At 38.9% G+C, this 26,981-nt stretch overlaps 2 protein-coding genes across 3 annotated transcripts in view; one reads left to right on the forward strand and one right to left on the reverse strand.

Moving 5' to 3' along the window:
* ctnna2 (catenin (cadherin-associated protein), alpha 2) overlaps positions 1 to 26,981 on the reverse strand; it is a 1,866,011-nt gene that overhangs the window by 556,002 nt on the left and 1,283,028 nt on the right. The gene's annotated exons all lie outside the window — the stretch shown is intronic.
* On the forward strand, positions 16,179 to 19,237 carry lrrtm1 (leucine rich repeat transmembrane neuronal 1). Its single transcript, XM_028801550.2, has 2 exons — positions 16,179 to 16,963; positions 17,159 to 19,237. Exon 2 carries the CDS (start codon positions 17,275 to 17,277, stop codon positions 18,850 to 18,852), a length of 1,578 nt encoding a protein of 525 aa, XP_028657383.2. The 5' UTR covers positions 16,179 to 16,963; positions 17,159 to 17,274; the 3' UTR covers positions 18,853 to 19,237.

Below are 26,981 nucleotides of genomic sequence, written 5' to 3' on the forward strand. Positions count from 1 at the left end.
GGTGCCAACCCACCGCAGGACACACACAAACACACCCACACACCAAGCACACACTAGGGCCAATTTAGAATCGCCAATCCACCTAATCAGCATGTCTTTGGATTGTGGGAGGAAACCGGAGCGCCCGGAGGAAACCCACGCAGACACGGGGAGAACATGCAAACTCCACGCAGGGAGGACCCGGGAAGTGAACCCAGGTCCCCAGATGTCCCAACTGCGAGGCAGCAGCGCTACCCACTGCGCCACCGTGCCGCCCAGCACATTTCATATAAATATAAATTATTAAACAGTAAAATCTTCTTCTGTAATTTGCTACCGTGGCAATTTGTGTGTCTGTCCAGGATTTTAAATCACCTGTAGCTCGCAAACCGTTTCACCTATTGACTTGAAATCTGGTACACATATAGTACGTCACGTCTGCTATCCGCTTTATGGGTGATGATTGTATTACTCTTTTTATGTTTATTTTATTTTATTGTAGAATCAACTCCTATCTGCGCACACCAGGGCGGCCGTGGGCGGATGCGTATGGTGTATTCACTCCATGTTATCGTGCATTGCACTGTCACTGGTATTTTGATAAAAGAATTTGAACAACATATAAGAAGCGTATAAATTATTAAACAGTAAAACATTAACATTTAAGAAGTAAAGTTAGATTAAGTACTACTGCAGTGCCTTCGGGTATACCTCATTTTTTGTTTGCCCATTACATGCTTAAATGTATACATTTTTTGGTGTACCTACCCGAGAACACGCGACATATAACCGAGCGTGGGAGAAGCATGGATTTTAAACACGCGTTGAGTTCATCTGCTGGTCTCCCTCGTGAAATAACTGGTAATGTTTGACTAAAATCTACAGCGAGTAAAACGACATTACCTCCTTTTTTTTTTTTTACGATCTCTGAGATGTTGCTTTTTTCGGTTCAAGGCTTCATAAGCTCTTTTATGTTGTATGGTGTACTTATCCCAAACCATCATCTTTGAATGTTGCAAGACTTTCGCCTTGTATGTAGATCGGGGTAATTACATTCATTGCATTCCTAGTCTGAATCACAATCTGATTGTATGGGTGGTTACCTGGCACTGTAGGGTTGCCACCTGTCCTTTAAAATACGGAATCGTGCCGCATTTGAGAATGAAATTGCGCGTCCCGTTTTGAATCAATACTGGACGGGATTTGTCCCGTATTTTTTTTATCATTTTTTTTAAAGCAGCGTCTCATGCAAATCATCCCACACGCATTTTATGAAGATGCCTCCTTTCCTACTTTTGATTGGGTAATACTTGATGTCATCGTTAGTTTGATTGGTCTTTTTAACTGTCCAGTGAGGAGGGCGTGTCTTTTAAGTAGAGTCTGCAAAGTGTTGGCACTGAGATATGGCGTCAGCGCCAGAGTTGAAGCCCCTAATGTTGCGGTCAGCAAGTCGGCTAACATCCGCCATGTGCCGTCTTTCAGTTGCGAGAAACAGATCATAGAATGGTTGAAACTGTTGCCCCTAACGTTGCGCCACGGCGTGTGGTTCGTTTATACCTCGTGTCTTCTCATTAAACTTTTATCTCGCGAATATGTTATTGCAATCCGCAGCGGGAGCATTTCTATAAACTTAATTTAAACTTACGTTTTACACCGTGCTTTGTTTCCCTTATGAACATGCTTGTATGCTTCACTCGCTCCCTTCTCAATTGTTTAATTAATTTTTTGCTCTTCGCTGTTTGCGGCTCTTCCGTCATTTCCCCCTACTTCGTTCTTTTATCTCGCGAATATGTTATTGCAATCCTTAACGGGACCGTTTCATTAAACTGATTGAAAATAGTTTTGCATTTACCTTTTTAGTAAAAGGCGAGCTTTTAAGCCTGAGAAATCACCCCGTAAATGCACACGTTTAATTGCACATGTGTTAATATGTATGCTTACACAGTATTAAAAGACAGTCAAAAATTAACGTCATTTACCTTCGTTCCCGCGTTTGACTCGTGCTGTAAATCTCTTCCTTGTTTTTAGTTCACGTGATTACGTAGGAGGCGTGATGACGTGATACGTGACTCCGCCTCCTCCATTACAGTGTATGGACAAAAAATATGTTCCAGTTATGACCATTACGCGTAGAATTTCGAAATGAAACCTGCCTAACTTTTGTAAGTAAGCTGTAAGGAATGAGCCTGCCAAATTTCAGCCTTCCACCTACACGGGAAGTTCGAGAATTAGTGATGAGTGAGTCAGTCAGTCAGTCAGTCAATCAGTCAGTCAGTCAGTCAGTCAGTGAGTCAGTGAGTCAGTGAGGGCTTTGCCTTTTATTAATATGTATAGATATATATATATAGAGCTTACTAAATACAGTAGATTATAGATGCAAGCTTTCGAGGCAAGGGCCTTAGCTGCCTCGAAAGCTTGCATTTGTAATCTATTTAGTTAGCCAATAAAAGGTATAATTTCACCCTACTTTCTCCTGTATCAATCTATGGCTAACAATGTACAACACTCTAGAGCTTACTAGTGCCTGTACTTTAGGATGTCCATTGAGATCTCGAAATTAAAGTTCCTGAGATAAACAAAATTAGTGAAGGAGGCAGAGTCTTTAGGTCTGGGTGACCCCAGACTAAAATGACCAATATCAGAGAGACTCCACCAGTCTCAATATTTAAAACAAAGCTCTTTTTAACAGGGTGTACTTTTGCTAGAGTTGCTACTGGATCTCTTCATTTTATTATTCCATAACTGTATCATGTTTATGTTCAAATTAAATAATCTTGATTGGCTTTTACTTAGACTTCCTCATTTTTTTCTGTTAGTAGTATCCTGTAGTTTCCCTAGGTCTCAGTGCCATTTTGATTATGTTATATACACTGGGTGGATTTTTCATTGCCATTGATCATTCCATAGTCAGAACTTCACAGTATTCTATAATAATTTTCATCTTTAATTGAATTCTTCAAGGTGGTCCATATGATAAGAAACTCCCTTCTTCATTTGTATTTACATTACACAATACAATGTAAACAATGTCATAAATTAATACCCATTGTTGAACAACTACTTTTTAAAAATCATGGATTTTATGGTCTATATGATCATTTCTGCTCTCTTTTCACTCCAACTTTCAGCACCCTGTCTAAACAAGAGAGCTGTCTTGTGTCATATCGTAAAAGGATTGCCTTTATCTTCCTGTGACTCTAAAACTTTCACTGAATGGACGGCTGAAAAAGTGCATATATAAAATTGATATACAGAGCAATACCAAACAGAAAAGTTATTTTAGAAGTTAAGCATATATCTTCTCAAACATGATGCTTTTTGATTCCAGGTCATAGGGGGGCCAGAAACTATTCTAATAGCACTGGGTACAAACTGTCTTAGAAAGGGTGCCAGTCCACTGTAGGGCATACTCATGCACATTCCTATAATTTGGAATTGCCAGTCAATCTGACCTGCTTGTCTTTGGAAATATAAGATGAAAAAATTAAGCATCTGTGGAAAATCCACACAAACATTGAAAAAACATGTAAATTCCACTTAGGCAACATCTAGGGGCAGAACTACTACCAGGACTCCAGATTCATGAAGTCGTAGCTCTAATTAATGTGCCTCCCAGACCTCCATTTCTCTCTTTTTAATTTTGATATACTTTATTAATCATTAAGGGGAAATTTGCTTTTTGCATAACTTTTGACGGTCATGGCACAGGATCAGCCATTACACAGTTCCCCTGGTTCAATATTCATGTTAAGGGCCTTGCTCAAGGGCCCAACGGAGTAGGATCCCTTATGGAAGTAGTGGGATTTAAACTGGCAAACTTCCAGATATCAAAGTAGATCCTTTTGACATTGTTAAATGGTGTGACTCAAACCACCTACACCTGAACACCAGCAAAACCAAGGAGCTGGTGGTGGATTTCAGGAGGCCCAGACCTCTCATGGACCCGGTGATCATCAGAGGTGACTGTGTGCAGATGGTGCAGACCTATGAATACCTGGGAGTGCAGCTGGATGATAAATTAGACTGGACTGCCAATACTGATGCTCTGTGTAAGAAAGAACAGAGCCAGTTATACTTCCTTAGAAGGCTGGCGTCCTTCAACATCTGCAATAAGACGGTTGTGGCGAGTGCCCTCTTCTACGCGGTGGTGTGCTGGGGAGGCAGCATTAAGAAGAAAGACGCCTCACGCCTGGACAAACTGGTGAGGAAGGCAGGCTCTATTGTTGGCATGGAGCTGGACAGTTTGACATCTGTGGCAGAGCGACGGGCGCTAAGCAGGCTCCTATCAATTATGGAGAATCCACTGCATCCACTAAACAATGTCATCTCCAGACAGAAGAGCAGCTTCAGTGACAGACTGCTGTCAATGTCCTGCTCCACTGACAGACTGAGGAGATCATTCCTCCCCCAAACTATGCGACTCTTCAATTCCACCCGGCGGGGTAAACGTTAACATCATACAAAGTTATTGTCTGTTTTTACCTGCATTATTATCAATCTTTAATTTAATATTGTTTTTTGTATCAGTATGCTGCTGCTGGAGTATGTGAATTTCCCCTTGGGATTAATAAAGTATCTATCTATCTATCTATCTATCTATCTATCTATCTATCTATCTATCTATCTATCTATCTATCTATCTATCTATCTATCTATCTATCTATCTATCTATCTATCTATCTATCTATCTATCTATCTATCTATCTATCTATCTATCTATCTATCTATCTATCTATCTATCTATCTTAGCCACAGAGTCACCATTCTAAATTTAAGTCATCCAAGACTATGACCATTAATGTTCCCCACCCTCATGTTACACCATTGGAACCTGCCATATTATAAAACTGCATTATAGTTAGAGCTGTGGGGTTAGAGCTGATGAGGCTGGGTTTAATTACTGTCTAGTGCAACATCTACCTGGAGTATGCATATTCTTCCCATATTTGCATGACCGTATCTGTGTACTCCAGCTTCCTCCCACATCCTAAAGTTATGTATTTCAACTTTCTCCCAGTGTCAACTACAATCCTGCCCAGTGTTGGTTTGCCATGTACAGTAGTTGGTACTAATAGGATAGGACCTAGTACAGTAAAAACAGCTTGACATTATGATTGCACTGATAGCCTTATTGGGAAAAGTGGATGAGTGATGATCTGAGAACCGTCTGTCTTCAAAATATGCAGTAGTACAGATTTTAGGGATTTCATCCATGAGCAATCAGCTAAGGGGTTAAATATTGTGTCTGGTCAGAAATAATCGACATTACATTGGCATTAGTAAAAAATTACAAGATACTGAAGAAGCATATCTACGAAATGTGCTTGCCATCCAATCAAATGTCAGCAGGCTTGTCTATTAGTTTGTTTAGTTCAGATATTTATACAACCCATGTGCAATATAAAAATAGCAATCCACAGAGAAAAATACAGCCCAGCCTTATTTTAAACAACGTATTCTGGAACTTGAATCTTTGTAAACTTGAAAATACATCCCACCAAATAAGAGAAAATACTTTCCATCAAAGCAAGATATTAACAATGATAGGTAGTAGAAGCAGGCGTAGTAGTAGTAGTAGTAGCATTGTCACACGTACAGAGTACCGAGAAAATCGTACTTTGAAAGTCCTGTTGCTTGTGACAGTATTATTAATATCTCTGCCTCACTGGCAGATGTTTTAAACTTTAGCTTAACATCTAGTAATCTCTAAAAAGAGTTTTAGAAAAGAACTCTGAACACACAAATGGAATTGCAAAGCTAGAAACAGAGATTCTGGCTTTTCCAAATGGACTCCTCTGTTTGTGTGTAGAATTGCACCTCCTCCAAGACAGTTTCCTGGGCAATGGCTCCTGTTTCTACCTCACACTTATAAGGAGTCCATTATCTGTCTGTGAAAAACTTGCACATACACCTCTGCATAGTCTCATTTCCTGTTTGTTAGGTTAATTTGCTACATATGAGTCACTATGTGTTATTTCCTTCCTTTAAGCCAATGTTTCCAGAAAATGTTCTACTGTTCATGCCACTGAATTTAAAATAAACAGATACTCTAAGACACAGTGATAACACAAAGACTTTCAAATTGCAGTAAAGGCAAATGAGTTGCCAAAAATAATGTTTTTCACTAGTGCTCTTTTAAATTAACGGGTACTCCGCATACTTTTGGTTATGTTCTCAGATAAGTTTGCTAGATGTGAAACCTTATCTTTCTATTGCAAAATAAACAGAGAAACAAATATAAAAATAGCTTCTATCTATCTATCTATCTAGTAAGTTAAAAGGTAGACAATACATCCTACCACCTTGACTTTCTCTCTTTTTTGATTATTATTTACTTATTTGGCTGTTGACTTATAAAATTTGAGATACAATTGGTTACATTTCTTTTGTTTTTCCAATCAGAATACAGGCAGGTGAAGTGACTTGCTCATCGCCACACGGTGTTAGTAGCAGGATTTGAACCCACAACCTCAGGGTTTGAAGTCCAAAGCCGAAACCACAACACCACACTGCCTGATAATCCCTTGTCGGAAGTCATGGCCAGAGCGAAGGTCATGTCACTGGGTGGATCTAACAAGGACGAAAGCAGAAATTGTTAAAGGTAGTGTCACACTTACTTCCTTCCCCCTTGTGTGGCCTCAATAAGATTACTGTAAGGCAGTCACCATGCTTATGCATATGACACTATACAGGTATTGATCTTGACTACACAGATGATGTCCAAAATTTTGACTATTCATAAAACTGATTTTTTGTGAGATTAAAAACCTTATCCATGTTGAGGCCATAAATATAATAAAATTACTATGCACGTCATTAACTTTTTTTAGATGTTCAGCACAAAAATTTAAAAATGGAAGCACACCAGAAATACTGCGCAGTCACTGGTCATATAATTTTTTATTTTAGACACCACACAGTACTAAAGTGTTGCCAATTCAGAAGTTCTGGACCTTTGTTTGCCCCATCAGTCTATAGAGATCCTATTAGGATGGTTGCTTCAAATGCCTGGAGGTCGCTGGAATTGTACAGCAGGTGTGTGACTCAGCTTACTCTGGAATGTTGTACCTTAAAGCTAACTGATGTCAGAATGAATTTGGTTCTATAACTTGGGCCGGCTTTACATTACCACTCTGACCTGACCTGAATAGGATTTCCACATATCTAACACAGTTGGTATAAACACCAAAAATCCACAATATTAAGACATTTTGATATCAGATGCAGACCATTTTCATATATGTTACTGAATTCTGATTCAATTCATATCGGATATGAATTTAAATAGTTTCACAAAAGTGCGCTACACGAGCGTTTAGAGGGCTCTACTTAGGGACCAAGCCAACAAATACCGGGGACTGGGACCAAGTTTGGTGTAATACAGTTGTTATGACCACCAAGTACTTCTGACGTCACATTTGTTGCACCACAAGAAATTTGATCCCTTCAGTCCAGATTGCTATATAAGTGAGGAACCAACCGGAAGTCGATGCTCAATCACAGTTCTGCATAAGGAGCAACTTCTATCTTTTAAACCTGAGACAATGAATGTCCTTTGTGTATTTACAGCTCTACGTAAGCCAACAATTAAACAGGGATTCCTTCCAGGATCCTAAACCCTTGATCTTGACCTGTTTTGTTTGTGTTACAACAGTAAGAGCCCATTTTCACTCAAGGATATGGCTTGGTTAAATAAATTTTGTGCAGATCACCATTATCTGATTTGGACCATGTAGTGTTATTTCAGTCTTAGAAAGTGAGTTTATCAGATAAATGGATTGTAAGATCTTTTTGCTAGATTTTGGTATTTGTTAAAACTGTTTGTTATAGACAATTGAGTAAGAAACTAACAAGATGAAAAAAAAAAAACCTAAATAACAGGATACGCGTCTCAATGTCTGTCTGTGCGTTAGTCCTGTTGCCATGTCAGTCTTTCCAAACCGCGTCACAAACATTTACACTGCTTTTACGAATCCCATACCAAATACCATATAACGGCAGACATATGCATTGCATGGAGCACTGAAAACATTAATGCTGAGGTCTACGTTGACTGCTTAGATGTCAACCTGTCAGACGGGTAGCACAGCTGTTATGGAGAAAAAAACAAACTGACTGCCTGCTGAGGAATCTTTTGTGCTTTTGTGTGCAGCCACGGCTGATGTTTTTCTGTAGTAATATAGTGTGAATATAAACAAGGGACTACAGAAATACGCAAATCACAAAAAATCAAACTGCTGTAACTTAAGTACTGCCTGCAATTTTATTTCTTGAATACAATAAAAAAAAAATCTGTCCCATTCTCACATGTTCTATTGATTCTTACAAGTTTAATGCTAGCTATATTCATTATAATTGCACATTATAAATAATTAGAAGTCAAACTTATGAGAAGACCCTGAGTCAGCAAGAAGGACATGAGCAGAAGTTCCACTAAATTAAGAGGCGTGTAAAACTTGCCATCCTTAGATTATTTTAGATTATTTCAGTGCCATTTATACTTGTTTTGCTTTCTTCAATGTGCACAAACACACAATGGGTACACATTTCCAACAAAAAATGACATAGCTTTTATATAATTATTTAATTTAAAGACCATAAAATAAAACATCCAAATGATTAATAAATACAGAACATGGCATTAATCATTCTTTACTTCTTGGACAGGATGTGCTAGGGTCTAGCTACTTAAAGATAAGGCAGCCAACCATTTGGAGACACAGTAATAAAATTACTTTGGGTATCTCAGGATAAGGAAATTCAAGTGTGGACATAAGAAACTAGCTAGTTTTAACTGATTTTCTGCCAGGGAAGAAAAACACAGAGATATTGATGTGAAATGGATTCCTCCCAGACAGGGGTGAGATATCGTTTATAAAATTATATGGGAATGGAACAACCTACAAAAAAAGCCAGGCTCAATGAACTGGTCCATACATTTATTTGAACCTGCTTTATTTGTGTTTTTGATTTGATGCACTTTATTAATCCCCAAGGGGAAACTGTCTTATTGCATGACCTTTTGAGGTCAGAGTGCAGGGTACAGCTGCCCTGGAGCAATTTTTTTCAGGTTAAGGGCCTTGACCAAGGAAGATCCTTTTTGGTAGTAATGGGATTTGAACTGGCAACCATCCAGATACCAGCACAGATCCTTCGCCTCAGAGACACCACTTTGCCTGAGTGCGGGGACTGGAGAACACAGCAGGAACCCACCATGGATGGAGAATAAATACATGACAGAACACACTATCAAAATATAATGCCAATTTAGAGATACTAGTGTGGAAGGAAAAACACTGCACTGGGTTAAACGCTCTTACAAACAAGACGAGAATGTGCAGATTCCATGCAAGAATTTTTTTGCTAATATTACAGTATCACATAAGTACTTGCTTTAGGCAGATGTAATGTTAATCACATATAGTTACATAGATAATGGAAGATTCTTTGAACATCTAAAAACCAAATTGTAATGGAACATTCTCAGCTATATCTATAATGTAACAGCAGAACAAGTTAGTGAGCTCGAAAAACAAACTGTTAGACAGCTTTGATCATTTGCGTATAATTAGAAAGCTACAGCGGCTTGAAGTTTTCTGGCCGTATGTCACACTTGTATGTATATCTGTAAGAACGAAAAATAAACTTAAACAAACGTAACCAAGATATGCAAACTTTAAACATGAAACATCATAGACAAGAAGTTTCAACTTTATCAGTCTTCTCATTTTGTATGAAATATTTTTGCTTTGAATTTCACAAAAAAATTTAAAATGATACTTGGACTGTGGAAATTTATGTTTAAGTAACCATATTAAATGCCTGGCTCTTTCTGTGAAGTTTCTTGAATTTTAGCAACACATCTACACTCCATATTGACAAGTTACAATCTCAGGAGAGAAGTGCTTGTCGCTGTGCCACCAGAGTGTTGAATGGACTACAGTGCTAGTGTGCACTCCTTTAGTAAAATAAAAAGGAAAATTACTAACTTAATGAAATTTATATCATGAAATAGTCTTTCAGTCCAAGTAATTCACCAGTAATTTTGTCATTAAATTACTTTACATTACTATCACTAGACAGTGGGAGACACACAAGAAAAACATCTCACTGTGCTATGAATATTGTATGTGATTAATTTCAGCTTCGACTTGTAATCCTTGAAATGAAAAGCCATGCCCAGAATTCCTCTTTCCATCTCTTTTCTTTTTCTCTTTGGCCACCAGTGAACAACTTGTGATGCACACAATAGAAGACCATTACAGGGCAATCTGGCACAGGTGTAAATAAATAAATAAATAAATAAAGCACTCTGAGGAATGGTGGATCAGCAGCTGATAAAATGATACGAAATGCTATAAAGATTTCCTAAAAGTTTGCCTTCTTCATTCAGCCTTTTGATTCGATGTAAAATATCAGGTAAAAGCGGAAGTGTTTTTAAAACATAATCAATGTTCATTTCAGAAGCATTTGCTGATCAAACATCATTGGCAGTAGCTTTACGGGATAATATCTGCTTAGGGGGCTTCACAGCTCTGTGATTCTGCTCTAGGCTAGAACGACTGCAGATGCTGCTCAGACTCTCCGACCTGTGCCCATCTGGCATAGAGGCATGTGTGCCGGATTCAGCCAGGCCCTTTAAAAATTTAAACTCTGAAACTAATGGCTTAGCCACGTCCTGTCATCTGCTCTCTGCTTAGTGGCACTAAAGCAGTCAGTCACTCGAGTTGCAATTCAGTTGGCATCCTAATAAAAAGGCAAAGGTATTCGCCATTGTGCTACTTAAAAACAATTTTCATTCAACACCTTTTCACTTGCATATCCTTTACTTTTGAGATGTGTAGTCAAAGATGGTAACATAAGCAGCCCGGAAACGTTAAATATAATTATTAAAATAATAGCATGGGATTCTGAATTCTTTTACTATTGATTTATTTAGTGGTTCCTAATCATATTAAGAACTGATGGTTCATGGTTCAGCTTTCTCATCCTAATGAAAGCTGTAGCTTAGCATTAGGATCAATTCTCTAAATGATGGAGGCTTCATAAAAGTTCTGCCTTTATTGAATTTGAAACAGATTAACTTTATTGTATATTATTTTTCAGTGGTGCACTTTCTCTGACTTAAGTGAACCGTGAGCACCACTGCAGAATCTGATAAACTACATCCAATCATACATCTATGAATCCGACTAATTATTCTTCTGTCCAGTATACAATATCAGTTACAAAAATTATAAGAAATGTGTACAAGAAATAGTTGCTTGGGCATACTTTATATAATCTAAACTGGCCTAGAATGAGTGTGGCTGCAATGGCCTAGGTTTGGTTGGTTCTCATGTTGCTCCCACTGGTCCAGGATAGTCACTAGCACCCCAATATTATGAAAGATTGCACGGCTGCATCTGTTTCAAAGGGATAACGTTGAGAAGATGAGTTTAAAGGTCAGAATGATCTTTCGCCAAACTAAAAAAAAAAATTAGACTACAAAGTCAAAAAGTAAAAAATGCCAGAGGGTCCTCTTACATTTATTTATCTGGGGGTCGTTACACCAGACAAGTCTTAATGTTGAAATGCTTTGCTGTTTGCGCTACTAGTGCACTTGGGTTGATGTTACATACTGGATATCTGAGGGCAAATTTACTCAACAGTGCAAGGCCACAAAATTGAAGGGCCTAAAGAAAAACACAGAAAACGATACATTTTTTAAAAAAAAACAAAATAAAAGTTAATATTCAGAGACAAGAGAAAATTAACTGAATAAATGGCAAATGTGTTGAATTGAAGAAAAAGAATAGACAAAGGTTAGGTGGATATAAATCTGTTATATAATAAAAGGCTGCTGTGGGTGTGTGTGTGTGTGTGTGTGTGGGTGTGTGTGTGTGTGCGCGCGTCTGGTCCATCTGAGAAAACTGATTGGCAAGTTTAGCTTTGGTCTGATTGGTCAGTTTGTCTTCAGTTACTCAGTAGTAGAGATGATGGCATGATATGTTAGAGAGGCAAACATCAAATCCTAACTGTGACAATTTTTTCTATTATTTTTTTATAAAAAAAGGAGTTAAAATGGAGCTTTTCAATGACAGCAAAGCGAATAATGTACTGAGTGATGTGGGGTTGATAAATACTAACAAGTCACGCTCTGAGTCACCTTCAAAGATAGGAAGCATTCGCAAAAATATCATAGCAGGTAACAGGGGCCTGTCTACCACTGTTGGTAGTCAAAAAGCGAACTGGAGGTGAGCAAGACACCGCAAAATGACAGAGACTGAGAAGCAGTCTTTATGGGAACACGACTGAGAGAGGAAGCACCGGGCAATAGAGGCTGAGACACACTAGGATACAGATGAAAGGCATAGGAGGAATGCTGAAGGTACACGTAGGCCAAGAGATATCAGATATGTAAAAATCTTTTCTATTACCCTTCTTTGACAGGTAAGGTAGCTAGTACACAATGTTTAGTAAATGACTGTTAGGCAACAAAACATTATTTAAGAGATTAATAAAAAAAATATATAACATCTTTGAACACACACACATATGTACTAGAAGAACGAGTACATGAGTGTCAAAATCAAAGTCCACTATGACACTGTGCCATCCGCCTAATATTATAGTGATATGCAGCTTATTCATTTTCACCACAAGAAATAGTCTGCTGATGTAATACAGGCAACTGCTGGAGGTATTCCAAAAAATTAGAACCATACAAATTTAAAAGAAACTTGATTAGCTCCTTAGTTATGCTTCTATTTGCATATGAGAATTTCAAACAAGCAAAACTCTGAAACAAAGGAGGACAGACTGTGGGGCACACAGAGCTTGCCAAACACCAGCAATAAGAGGAACTATAAGGACACTCACTATTCTGCTTGCTTCTTATTTTGCCTCTTTTAATGCAAGATTGGAAACTAAATTCATTGTTTTTTCAACTGAGATAAGGGAAAAAGAATACCTCTTTTTGTGTTTTTTAAATGAGATAAAGAAGCCAAACTATTATGAACTTGGTTATCATTCTTGCCTGTTTCAAGCTGGAAGAGTAATGAATATAAACAAGCAAAGGCCTTTTAATGTCTTTAGAGCTACACCATTTTATTATAAATTAGAGCCATTTGTGAAAAGATTTCTATAGATGCATGTTCTGTGTGAAAAGGGTGGCAAGAATAGATGGTTGATGATATTTTCAGAAATGTAACAAAAACTGGCCTAGATATGCATCAACGTTTCAAGCCACCTGATGCATTGGGTGCGTGAGAATGGAGGATGCTAGATCCCTTTCAATCTAATGTGAATACAAGAGATGTGCTAATTTATCATGTGGCTTTGTTTCATGTCTTTGGTGTTTGGATGCAGTTTGGGGGTTATGATCTACCACCCATATTAGTAATTTTTTGGAGTCTGAATGACCACCAGCCAGCAATGACCCAGGATGAAAGAGTTGGCTTGTAAATGACAAGGTGGTAAAATGTTATTTTACATTTCATTTTTCCGGGACTTGCAAAGGGATCTCTTTTGAATTTCTTGCACCATTTTAAGATTTTTGATTTTGATTTCTACATTGGTTTTGGCACTTACTAAAGATGTTTTGAAAATAAACAGCATAGTTTCATTGTTACTCATGGGCGCCGGCATTTGTTTATTTTCTGCCTTGGTAACTACCTGGAAATGTTGGGGTACATGACAATAAAGGGGCTCCCCTGATGACCTTTCATTATCTGGGACACCAGATATACCAAACCACTTGGTGCTTTTTAAAAGAACTTTTTTGATTTTGCTCTCACAATTTAAGATTTTTGCTTGTGCTTTCGACTTTGATTCTTTTCTCTAAATGATGTTCCAACACTGTTATTTTTTTCTGATTATGATCTTTGCCTGTCTCCCGACTGTGTTTTTTCTTTTGGTCCTTTATTTACTTGCTGTCAGTTTTTTTCTACAACAGAACACAATATTGATCATTTAGTCCATGAGTTAGTCAATGCTGTCAGTGTTCCAGTTGTTTAAATATGTCCAAAATTATACTACACATTTGCTATGTCACAGTTGTGGTCAATGAGACTTTCAGCAACAAAAATGAAAGCACTTATGTCAAAAAAATCAATCAGCTCATATTGTGTCATATAGCTAGATTCACAAGTAAATGGGGTTGATCCATTCATTCTTTGAACTTTCAGTTTCAATTGTAGGTTTGGCATTGGGAAGATGGTAAGAACCAACCACAAAGGAATGTTAATCCATTGTAGAGCACACATGCTCACACATTACAAAAAAAAATGTAGCCTGACTCTTGAGCTAGATATAGTGTAATGTGCATTACAACAGAATAGAGAACTCTCATGGCATCTTGGAATGATGTTGTAAAACTCCAAAGAATAAAGAAGTTGGAAAAAAACATAAAAGAACGTAATAGTTTTCACACACAAGAGGAGACAATCAAGTCCATCAGATTTGGAATTGATCAGGCAGAAGACAAAATACTGAGCTAGACTGAAGACAAAATAAATCCTGATGCTTCTCCAAGTCTACTGTACATTCATAGGCGTCTGAACCCTCTGTGATAAGACGAATTGGTTCATCCACTTGCCCACTTTTCAGATACCAGAAATCACTGCCTTTCTTATCTATTCTTTCTCTGTCTCTTTCTTTCCATCCTAACCTTTTCTTTCCAATACAAAATCTTTGCTCAAGTTCTTCATTTAATTCCTGACTCCATATGCCATCTGGAGTAAGTCAACTTTAGATTGCCTTTGGAGGGTCTATACTGTTCAAAGTCCGTAACCAGTTCCTTGGCAGGATGGGCACTTCTTTAGCCCTCTATTGGCCCCTGTAACTCTGAAAAGGCCATGTCTTCAAGGCAACTATTCTGCTTCCTGCCAGCTTGAATGGGGAACCTAGTCCCAAGACTGAGCAGTCTTTTATCCCTTACTGGTGTTTCAAGGCCTTTCTCTCTACCTCTCTCGTTTTCTTTTTAAGCTGAGGGCTTGAATATCCTCTCACCCCATCCATCTAACCTACCATATTGGCATCTTCCTCCCTCTCTTTCTGCTTGATGCTTTCGGGATCTCCAACTATGGGGAAACCAGTACCTTGCAGAGCTTACCAAACCAGCATGGGCTTATCGCTCTCACTCTCTGCTTGTCCCTTGGAGGACCCTCCATCTACCTGGTCCCAACTTTGCTCCAGCAACCCCTTAATAACCAGTAATCCCTCCCAATATGCACGGTATACTATAAAACAGTAACTGTTTCCATGAGGAAACAATTTTAAAGGCATTCTACTCCATTCTTCATTGAGTTACTGGCTCCCGTACTGCTTGTGACAGGTTGTGACCTCCCACTGCAAAAGGACTGGAAACAGAGGAAAGTGGATGGAGACATTTCAGTGACGACACAAAAACTAACGTCTCTCTCCCATCTAACTCCCCAAGGTGTTGCAGATAGATGAATACAGATTAAATAAAATAAAAAAAGACCAGACAACAAGTCTTCCTAAATGAAATAAAACAGGATTTTTTCCCTCACATCTACTTGAGAATTCTGAAGATTTTAAATCTCTGTTTACAACTGATGCAGAGCCTCCAGGCACTCACTAGTTATGATAACAATTTCAAAACTTAATTCATTTGTTCTTATTCTTTTTTTTTTTTCTTGACGCATTCAAGCAATCAGTACATAAGAATTAAATTACCAAACCCTTTGGGAGCCGAAAAAAAATTTACCTTAAAGAACAGACGGCCTCTCCAGCCTGTTTACTTCGGCATAACCAGTTGCTTTTTTCTCTTTGATTCTGCCACCTGAAGACAAGCTCTGTTATTCCGTAACCCTAACTCCCAAATCGCCATACCCCCCCACACCCCTAACCTGATCAAAGCAAACAACCAGCAGGTTCAATTTCTGCTCCTTCAGACATTCTTATCTGCCTTATTTTTTGCAAACTGTAACACATATGCAAAATAAAGGCATAAGGAAATTCTTTCTGCTCATTAACCTGTAATGCAGGGAAAGACAGCTTTCTGAGGGCGAGACGGAAGCAGAGAGATAGATAACATGTTGCATTTAATTAAAAAAGGACCGTGTATTAGCTCACCGCTTCATTAAAACTCAGGTTTTATGCCCACCCCTTTTCCAATCTGGCCTTACGGAAGAGAGAGGGAGAGAGGGAAGCGAGGGTTGGGGGGGGGGGGGGGGGGGGTTAGAGGGGGGGTTGAGAGGAGAGGGAGAGGAAGAGCGGCTCACAGCAGCTTTGCCTGAATTGTGAGTGGCTTACGACACTCAGTGAACACAAGGCGCTTCTGCATGCGTTGCTAGCGCACCAGTCTGCTGTATTTCGTGGAAGGAGCTGTCCGTGCTTCTAAGCATCACTATACAGCAGAATTAGATTTACACAAACAATTATACAGAAATACAAATTGAAAAAAAAAAATAAAAAAGACCATTAAAGGGAAATTTAAAGGAAACAAGAATTACGGACAAGAGGTAATAAAAAAAAGGAAAGGAAAAAGCCTGCCTCGTTTTCTCAGCCGGACACTGAATGAATAATGATCAGTCTCGGAGGATTAAAGGTCGCCCTGGTCACTGGTCACTTCAAGTGATGGACAGTAATTTGTGTTGACAGATCGGAGGAGTCATTAGCAAAAAGAGTTTGGAAGGCTTTCTTTCTTTCAGTCTTTTTTTTTCCTCCTTTCTTTCCCCCCTTTCTGACCATCTCAGCGTTCACTGCAGAGAAACAGCAGACAGCGGATAAAGCTCATGCATACAGCAAGGGAAACTTGCAGCTCCTACAAGTCAGCTGAAAGCGACTTGGAATCCTCTTTTTGGCTCTTTCACTTGAAGAGAACTAAGACATTGTAAGCTTGCCAGATTTTTTTTTCCTCCTTGAACTGAAAAGGAGACTGAATTTGTACCACAGTGGGGTCTTTTTTAGATTCGCACATAATTAGACTCAACACAAAGACGGCAGCTGAATAGAGGTTGTCACTCTCTGGATAAGGGTGAGTAAGATTCCTTTCATATAAAATTAGTTCACGAAGAATGCTATTTTTTTTTTTGCACACTCCCTATCTCTCTCGCTTGCTCTCTCTCTCTCTCTCCATCTATGTGTTTATGTTCTGTTTTTTAATCTAATATAAGCAAAGTCATTTGCCTTTTATTCTTCTCATTAATTCTTTTTCTTTCTGTTGTGGCAGGACTCCTCCTTGCTATAAGAAGCACGGAGTGCATTTTTTGGATGCGTGTTCATACAAAATGATGTAGAATATCAAAGGTTCAATGGACTTTTTCTCTGAATTCTTTTGGAATATTCATGCTGATGGATTTCCTTCTTATCGGTCTCTATCTAAAGTGGCTGCTGAGGAAGCCCCCGGGATTGATACTGTGCACGCTGGGCATTGTTTTAAAAATGTTCCCCATTGTGGAGAGTGTATGTCCCAAGCTTTGCCGGTGCGATGGCAGGCTATTATACTGCGAGTCTTTGAATCTGACAGACATGCCTCACAACCTTTCTGGGATCATGGGCTTGTCTATGCGCTACAACAGCCTCACCGAGCTGCATGACGGACAATTTGTGGGGCTGGTGCAGCTCACATGGCTGTACCTGGACCACAATCACATCAACTTGGTGGAGGAAAATGCCTTCCACAAGCTGCGCAGGGTAAAAGAGCTCATTCTCAGCTCCAACAAGATAGAGACCCTCCCCAACACCACTTTTAGACCCATGCCCAACCTGCGTCATGTGGATTTATCGTATAATAACCTACAGGCATTGGAGCCAGACCTTTTCCATGGCCTTAGGAAGCTCACCACGCTGCACTTGCGGTCCAATGCCCTCAAGTTTGTGCCAGTGAGGATATTTCAGGACTGCCGTAGCATGCAGTTTTTGGACTTGGGCTACAACCAGCTGCAGAGCTTGGCTCGCAACTCTTTTGCAGGATTGTTTAAGCTGACTGAGCTGCACCTAGAGCACAATGAACTTGTAAAAGTAAACCTTGCTCACTTCCCCAGGCTCATTTCCCTCAGAACCCTCTACATGAGTAGGAATAAAGCAACTATCATGGTTAACACTCTTGACTGGACTTGGAATTTCCTGGAGAAAATTGACCTTTCGGGAAATGAGATCGAATACATCGAACCTCATGTCTTTGAAACGGTGCCTAACCTGAAGGTCCTCCTAATGGATTCCAACAGGCTCACTTACATTGATCAAAGAATCTTAGATTCGTGGACCTCCCTCACCAGCATTAGTCTGTCTGGAAACATATGGGACTGCAGCAGAAATGTCTGCTCGTTGGCCTCTTGGTTAAGCAACTTCCAAGGCCAGCATGACAACAGTTTGCTCTGTGCCACTCCTGAGTATGCACAAGGAGAGGATGTTCTAGATGCTGTCTATGCATTCCAGCTCTGTGAAGATTCCACAGATGCCACGACTTACACCGATACAGTTACCATGACCAAGAATGACAACAGGGTTCATAGCAATGGTGGACCTACTGCCAACCCCTTCAACTTAGGGGATTTAGAAAAAGAAACGGTGACAGGCATATTTACGGTAACCCAACTGCACGACCATCATGAAAACACTATGCAGATTCACAAGGTGGTCACAGGGACGATGGCGCTCATTTTTTCTTTTCTTATTGTGGTTTTAATGCTGTATGTTTCCTGGAAGTGCTTTCCGGCTAGTCTCAGGCACATGCGGCAGTGCTTCACTTCACAACGACGCAAGCAGAAACAGAAACAGACCATGCAGCAAATGGCTGCCATGTCAGCCCAGGAGTACTATGTCGATTACAAACCCAATCATATTGAGGGGGCCCTGGTCATCATTAATGAGTATGGATCTTGCTCCTGCCACCAACAGCCATCAAGAGAGTGCGAAGTGTGACACACATGTTTGGAGAATAAAATGCGCACACTTTGCACTGTATTGCATTGGACCGGAAGAGACTGTGAATTTGGATTTACTATTCTCAAAACAACCATTGAAGGACCTGTTGACTTGACGTAAGTTAGGGGTGGGGGGTGGTGGGTGGGGAGGCGGAGAAAAGCAACGTGAGCAGGGAGCCTTTCACAAAGATGGGAGAATTGAGCTTTAATGCGTCTTTCAGCTTCAGGATATTTCGACACCAATGGACAGCTGATCACAGTTTTTCTTATGGTAATCCTTCTGTGTAAAACATGTTAAGCAGAAATGCAAGAGTGAACAAGATGCAAGTTATCCTATTTCTTTTGTAAACTAAAATGTTTAAATAAAAATGTTATTTACAGTATGTCCTAGTCTAAAAAGAGTTTCTATGGAAAACAGGGACAGGAATAGATCACCATCTTATTGTCTCACTGGGTCACCCCTAAACATATGGCATACTGCACAAAAGAAGAAAACTCAGCTATAACTTTCACAGTCACATGTCTAAAACATATGATTCATACTAGCAGATGATATCATTCTGTATAAAATGTATTTAAGAGGAACATCTGACCTGGCAAGTGGTTTGCAGGTATTCATCCAAAAGAACAGCAGTAATGTAATAACTGACTCTCTGGGCACACAAAAATATCAAATAAATGCGAGAAAAATCACTTCCCCTGTTCCTGCGACATGAATTTGATCTAATTAGTATTCCTTCCCACAACCTTAAATTATAAATTACTATAATCAATCATGGTGGGTAAGAAAAAGTAGATCTTATTACTGAGTGGTTGGCTGAAGTGTTTTGCCTCTCGTTCTATTCTTGGAAGAGAGAGAGGAAAAAAACACAAAAAACAAATGTAACTTAATCGAAATTAATCTACGTATATGAATAGGAAAGCAGCATTTATCTATTATGCCTTTGTTCCTTTCTTTATTGAAAATATATTCTTTTTAATGCCACAGCAGCCCTGTGTCTGTTTAGTGTATTTGATATTCTAACATGCTTGATCATACTGGAGACAAAGTGTTAGCAACAGCCATAAAACATAGCTCAGGCTGCTCTCTAGTGTTCCTGTATCAGCAACAAATGAAATCCAGATTACAGCTCCTGTGCGTATGGATTGTTTCTCATCTGAACTCTTGGGTGCAGTACTGCAGCAGAGCTCAGAGTCCTGTATTCCAAACACACATCTGGTCACTCCCGCAAAACCGCACAACAATTATTCTTAAAACACCACGGTGAATGCAGACTATCACTCAGCTGACTGTTATTAATGCAAGTTTTGTACCTGGGGTGGGGGAGTGCACCTTGTGGCAAGGAATGCCTCAGCAGACATTACTCTTTAGCGAGAACGTAATAGCCACCTCTGTCTAGCCTTTAATATACAATCAATGAAGCGGCTTGCTTGCATGAGGAGGCAAACTCACAGACAGACAGACAGATTCATAGACAGACACTAGATAGACAGATAGATAGATAGATAGATAGATAGATAGATAGATAGATAGATAGATAGATAGATAGATAGATAGATAGATAGATAGATAGATAGATAGATAGATAGATAGATAGATAGATAGATAGATAGATAGATAGATAGATAGATCATATGTAGTGTACACAAAAGGAAAATGAATCTATCTATCTCTGACTACTGAAATGTCTCTCCCAATTTTAAATCTATCTCTCTACACTTTGCTCATGTGGCCACCCATTTTTCTATCTGCAGAAATAAATATTTTTCCAGCAGCTCTCTCTCACCAGCTATTCAACTCAATAATCAAGAAAATCAGCATTCAAGCACATAAACCATCAAACAGCCAAATTCTAAATACAATCAGTCCACAGATCTGGGAAGACGTATTAAAGATTATCTTATTGTGCAGAATGCATAAAGCTGTTTATCTTCACAAACTTTTAAGCAGTATTTCCTACTTCTAATAACACTGCTTAATTATAATTTCTGTAAGTGTAACCTTTACAATTATTTTACAAATCCATGCATGCTGTATACACATTTGCAATGCAAGTGAAATTAAATGGAGTTTGAAAAGCAAGACATTGTGTATACCACAGCACAGCCTTTGGTGCCTGTTGCGGACAGGCATTGGTCAGGAGCATTTAGACACTGCGGGCTGGTTACTGGTTCTTGTTTTTCCCTCAGATGCCTCTTCCTCTTATTCCTATTTATCATTGTTTATTGTGCACATGTGATAACTCTGGTAATAATCTCTCCTTCACTTTGCAGCTTAGTGCCTATTATTCTAGTGGCACTTAAACAGACAACCAAATTGATATTTTTGGATGCAAACATCCTTCAGAAAGCCACTTAAATGCCCTTAACAAATTACACATCCCCGACACAATCAACCTTATTAAAAGTGCCTCAATTAACCGAAATATATATATTTTTTGGTGATGGCTATAAACAGAAATCTTTATTGAGATGTTTGATATGGATTTCTGAATATTCCTGGTATGGTTATTTAATTGCTAACAAACAAGAGCTGAGACAACAGTGTCAACGGTGAGTCATCTGTAAATGACTGCAGAAATGTTTACATTGTTTTAGATGATTGCTTAGATCTGCAATTCTACACTAAATCAAACCTACAACAAAAAAAGAAGGTAAAATGGGAATGAAGCATCAAACATAGAAACAAAGGGTGTTATTATAGGCAAATTGTGTTAAACATTTTTTTTCGGATAATACAAGAAGCAGACTGCATTTTGTCCTTTGACTGTAAGCATCTGATGATTATAGTTCTCAATTTTTTAATTTAATGCTTTATACAATTAAAAAAAATATGTTCATGATGCTTATATACCTTTTCTGTCTGTCTATATTTGAGTCTATCCTCCTTATCCTTCTTTCAGTCAAAACAGACATTTATTTAAATCTTTATATTGCACATCATCATACCAAATGACCAAATTCTGACCATAATCAGTTAATAGAAGCCTAATGTCTTTATTGCACTTACAAGTGTGATAATCCTCATACAGTAAAATTAGTAATGTTTCTTCTTTTTAGCATGCACTGTTATACCACACGGTCTTTGCATTTCTGCCATTTGATAAGCTATTTTTAATGTGGTTTAGTTAGCATTTGCAATTACATCTAATGACAGAAACTCTAATTTCTGCTTTAGACTCAGAGGTTGATCTTACTGGAACCATATGAGTAGAAAGTAGTGCTACTCACTCTCATTCTTAACAATAAGCAAAAACCACAGCGGAATTACAACAAACCAAACAGAGTTATTGTAGGGGCTATACAACCAAATCAGATGCCATTACATGTTTATCAGATTCAAAAAGTGTCACAGGACAAAACAAATACAAGAAAATGTGCAGCACCATCTTGGTATTAGGTTTACAACAGCACACCATAGGAAAGTAATTTAGTATAACTTGAAGGTAAAAAATAATGAAAGAATACATTGAATAGGCACACACAAGTGTGAAATTTGAATCTCCATCCCTTCTCATATCATTTACTGCACAGCAGTAGTTCAAGAATTGCAAAATTTTGAAACCTGAATAAATGATGTGCTGGTATTGTAGCTCTAAGGCAACAGTTTGGTGTGAGTGAGTGACATCTATTAGTAGCCTGCTGAAATGTAAAAGGTGACTGGACAGGAAGGCAGTATTTACTTGACTCGATACTGTATCAGGGGATGAATGCAGTAAGGGAAATGGTTATAAAGAATTTTAGTTGAGTAACAAAATCGTGAAGTACTACTGGAGTATGCAATGTGAAGTTTTGATGACTGAGGCTAGGAAGACGTCACAGGGAAGCAAGGGTTAAAAGCACAGAGCAGAGCTTCACTAGCTAGGCCACTGACTGAATCCTTAGAGACAATAAATCCTTGATTATTTAGTAAAGCACAAGGTGGAAGTCTCTGTCTGTGGGTTAAAGCTTTCTGAATTGAAGACCATTGGTTTGGTAGCACAAGTTTATTTCTTGTAATAAGATGACATTTCTATAACAAGAGAAAAGGTGAAGGAAGTGTGTGATGAAGGTTCAGGTTCCTGCCTCAGGGAATGAAATAAACTATGGGGGCACAAAACTCGTAAAGAGCACAGAATCAGAAATGATAAAGAATACCGTTACTACAGGGCTTGCATGGGATGATAATGAAACTTTGGAATGATGTAGTGAGCCCAACAATAGTGACTTTTAGAAGTAACTCCTGCCGTGGCCATGTCGAATTACATTGTACTGTACATATTACTTAATGATATTTCAGAAAGGCAGCAGTTATTTAAAGTCACATATAGATAGATAGATAGATAGATAGATAGATAGATAGATAGATAGATAGATAGATAGATAGATAGATAGATAGATACTTTATTAATCCCATAGGATATACATATAGCTTTCTGAGTGTTATTTTGTTCTTATATCAATCTTTTATAAGTTGCTTTGGATAAAAGTGTCAGCAAAGCAAATAAATGTAAATCTATATTTAGCTCATTTTCCATATGTTTGTCCTGTTGAGAAAGGGCTATGGCCATAACATGATAAAGAGCATTAGGCTTCTGTATCGTCCGTCCCCAGCTCTCCTTGGCAAATTTAGTGTTATTCCAAAGCTAGTGGAGAAATATAATTTCTTCAGCTACTCCTGGGTCTTCTTCCAGTGGTCTGGCCTGAAAACACAGACTGCCTACAGTAGGTTCCCTGAATAGTTGTGTTTGATAGAGCAACAAAGTTCTACTGAGATTGTTCAGTTACTGTGCTTGCTGTGTTGAGTGAGCCCTGCAATCCTTAAACAGCCTTATTTTGGTGGTTTAAACTCATAATGTCAATATTTTTGTCACTGTCATTCAAGACTTTGAGTAAGGGTGAGAATATAGGACAACTGATAAATCCAGAATATAATCCAAGAATTTAGCTTCCACTTCACCTCCATTCTCTAATTCATGATCCACAATACTGTGGGTATCTCATGATCAGCTCTTATCTTCACATGTAACCAAGACCTGGCTAAACTCCCCTGGTAATAGCAACTGCATATCCTTACCTATAGAGAACTTGGTCTTGTTTACTGAAGAGACTGTCATGACCCTAGATCTGGAGGTGGCAAGTCACAAGCTGATCATGCCACACTCTGCAGAGAGCCATTTACTGGTGAGAAGGAACACATCATGTTCAACCTTAAATGTGTTGGCAGGTCCTGTAAATTGTATTCATAAACAGACAGCTGGTAAAATACACCATTTACCTCAAATGGATTCAACCAAGCATCACAAATGCAGACATAACTAACTCTGCAAGAACCTGGCCAAATGGCAAGCAATATGAGTCCCAAGACCCATGTGCTCTCAGAGTGTCTACCACATGGCTGGTCATAATCCTCCTCCAGTTCTACAAAGCAAGTGGAGACACAATTACTATTCAAATATCTATGGGAGGAGGACAAAGATTTCAGAAATGAACCCAAGCTGCTCCGTTTTCATCTGATGTCGGACTAATGGCCAGAGTGTCCCATTTATATCTATATATCTATCAATCATTCAGGTCCATGAGGGGCTGGGGGCTATCCCAGTATGTCTGGCACAAATCAACCCTAAAATGGCTTCCACTCCACTTCAGGGAATGCACTCACCCTCATTTACTTTATCTTTAATAATCTCTGTTTTACTGACACTCTGCTCAGGTTTGGTTACTCTTTTTGCACCTAGTGCACCTGGGAGAATGGTGGCAGAAGACTTAACACTGCAACAACATACTCTTGGAAGACTACGTTTAAATCCCAGCCCTTTCACTGTCTGTGTAGAATTTGGACTTTTTTCCCCAAGTCTGTGTGGGTTTTCCTCCTAAAGACATGGCTGCTACATTAATCAGTGACCCTAAATGGCTCAATAAAAGTGAGTGTGGTTGTGGACCTGACTGTGACCTAAGATGAAGTTTAACTCATTCTTGTGCCTTGCCTTAAGTGGGTTCAAAAAATGAATGACTGTATATTGTAAACATTTGTTGAATTCCTCAAATGCTTTTAACACTGTGAAGCAAAACATTAACAGTCAACTTTAAATGTAAAATGAAGATAAAATTAAACAAATCTGGTATTGGTTGGAGATTTGCCTAGTTTATATGGATCGTCTAGCCATAGCAATGTGACTATTAATGACTTTTTACTCCATTATGTACTATATTACAGAAATATCATAAACCATACATGATTCCTGTAGCTTTTAATCAAGCAATTAAACACACTGTGTCATGTCTTGCGAAGCATTCTCCATCTGGTACACTCTATTAATTTTAACATATTTTGGAAATCGTGTAACTTAAAACCTTTGGAGAGAATTTTTTTGTTTTTAAATGAAATTCTATTCTTTGCCTGATGAAAAGATCACAGAGAGCTGATAGCTTAACTAAGCCGGCGGCAGATGCAGCAGAGGGTGCTCTGCAGCCAGGCAGATAGTGCAGGTAGTGACAGAGAAGAAATGCATTGTCACTCTGATGCTTTTCCTTGCACCTGAACCGGAGATCTCATCCGGAGACAGGCGGTGATACTCGACAAAATGCTGCATGCAAATTGCCGTGATAATTAAGAGGAGCAAAGTCAGATAGCAGTACAGTAGGCAGAGATAAGCTGCTGCACTGAAAAGCAGAATCCATCCAAGTGCTAGGCTGCTTAGGAAAATTGGCTGCAGGCTCCTCGAGTTGAAAAGCCTCTGACCGGCGATCTCACCATTTCCTAACAATGAAACAGACACTTGTGTTCAGCTCACTGCATTATCCCTGCTGGCCCTCTACACGGCTTGACACTCAGACCGCTGTTAATACTGCTGCTGAAACTACTTGCCTGGTAGAGTCGTGATGTCTTATTTTTAATGTGCTTCCTAAAGGAGCATTTTCAGTGATTTTCTTGGTACTAGAAATGTACAGCTGGTATCCCAGAGCAAATAGGGCCTTGGCATTAAATATAGAAGAATGAGAACATATTATTTAAGTAGTCTGGCAAATGGAGGAGAAAAATGGATTTCGAGCTGTTTTCTACAGTTTTACACACTTGATGACACCATCAGTTGTATGCCTATTGAGGCGTCAGGCAGCTGGAGATGTAGCAGCCTTAACTCCGACACTTCACAGATGTTCTAGAAAGCAGTCAGCTATATCTTCCCATAATGCGCCAGCATGTTGATCTTTAGGGTCCTGTCTTTGCTAAATAAATGCTGGCTCCTTGAACCAGTCTGTAAAGTGGATAATCACTGGAAGAATGCAGGACATCTCAAGTGCAAGGAATACCTTTGGACTGGTAGAGGAGATCCAGACAACCATAGATATAAAGTCAGACCTGAAAGCTAGCAATACTAACTGTAGCTTACACTTTAGGTAGTGTAGTCTCAATGAAAACAGATGATGATTCACTTTGTAATATACAGAATTTTGTTATTATTATTATTAGATATGATATAGTGCCTTGAGTAAATGCTTTGGAGAATTTAGCTGGAATGCAGGAGACACAGCAAATGACTTTTAAATCTCTTAGGCTTACATTTGTTACCATTGGAGAGATGGGCAAACTTAATCCTCATATTAAATAACTAAACTGAATTAAAGTGGAGTGTCTTGTCCTATCTGCCTTCTTGTTTCCTACCAGAGTCCAAAGACATGCCAACAGCTAACCGGCCCATCTTTACAGTCCTGGTATGAGGTTTTGCTTATATTAGTGTCTCATTTAGAAATATACTCGAGTTCTAGCTATCAACTGCACAAGCCCTGGGTATAGCAATCCCGGCCAAGTGTAGCCCTATAACATTCAAAGCATCTAACAATCTCAAGAGGGTCTTCTTTTCTGGAAGAGTTGAACCGCATCTGAATGCTGGCCACCGTGCTTTCAGATAAACACAATAGTCCACTCCTCATCAGACGTTAATCACATTCTCCCATTCCACTGAATGACATTTCACAAATGGTTACCTCTGAACTCTTTTGTTAGGCAGTAAACTTTCTTCCCCCATGCTACTCTACATTTTCACAACTTAGAGAGCCTTCTGAGGGTGGTCTTTTAAAGGATGCTAAAATAATCCCTGAGTAACGACACATAAATGCACTTTTATTTAGCCATTAAATTGGTTTAAC

This window comes from Erpetoichthys calabaricus, chromosome 5 (genome assembly GCF_900747795.2).
Source record: "Erpetoichthys calabaricus chromosome 5, fErpCal1.3, whole genome shotgun sequence".
Classification (NCBI taxonomy): domain Eukaryota; kingdom Metazoa; phylum Chordata; class Cladistia; order Polypteriformes; family Polypteridae; genus Erpetoichthys; species Erpetoichthys calabaricus.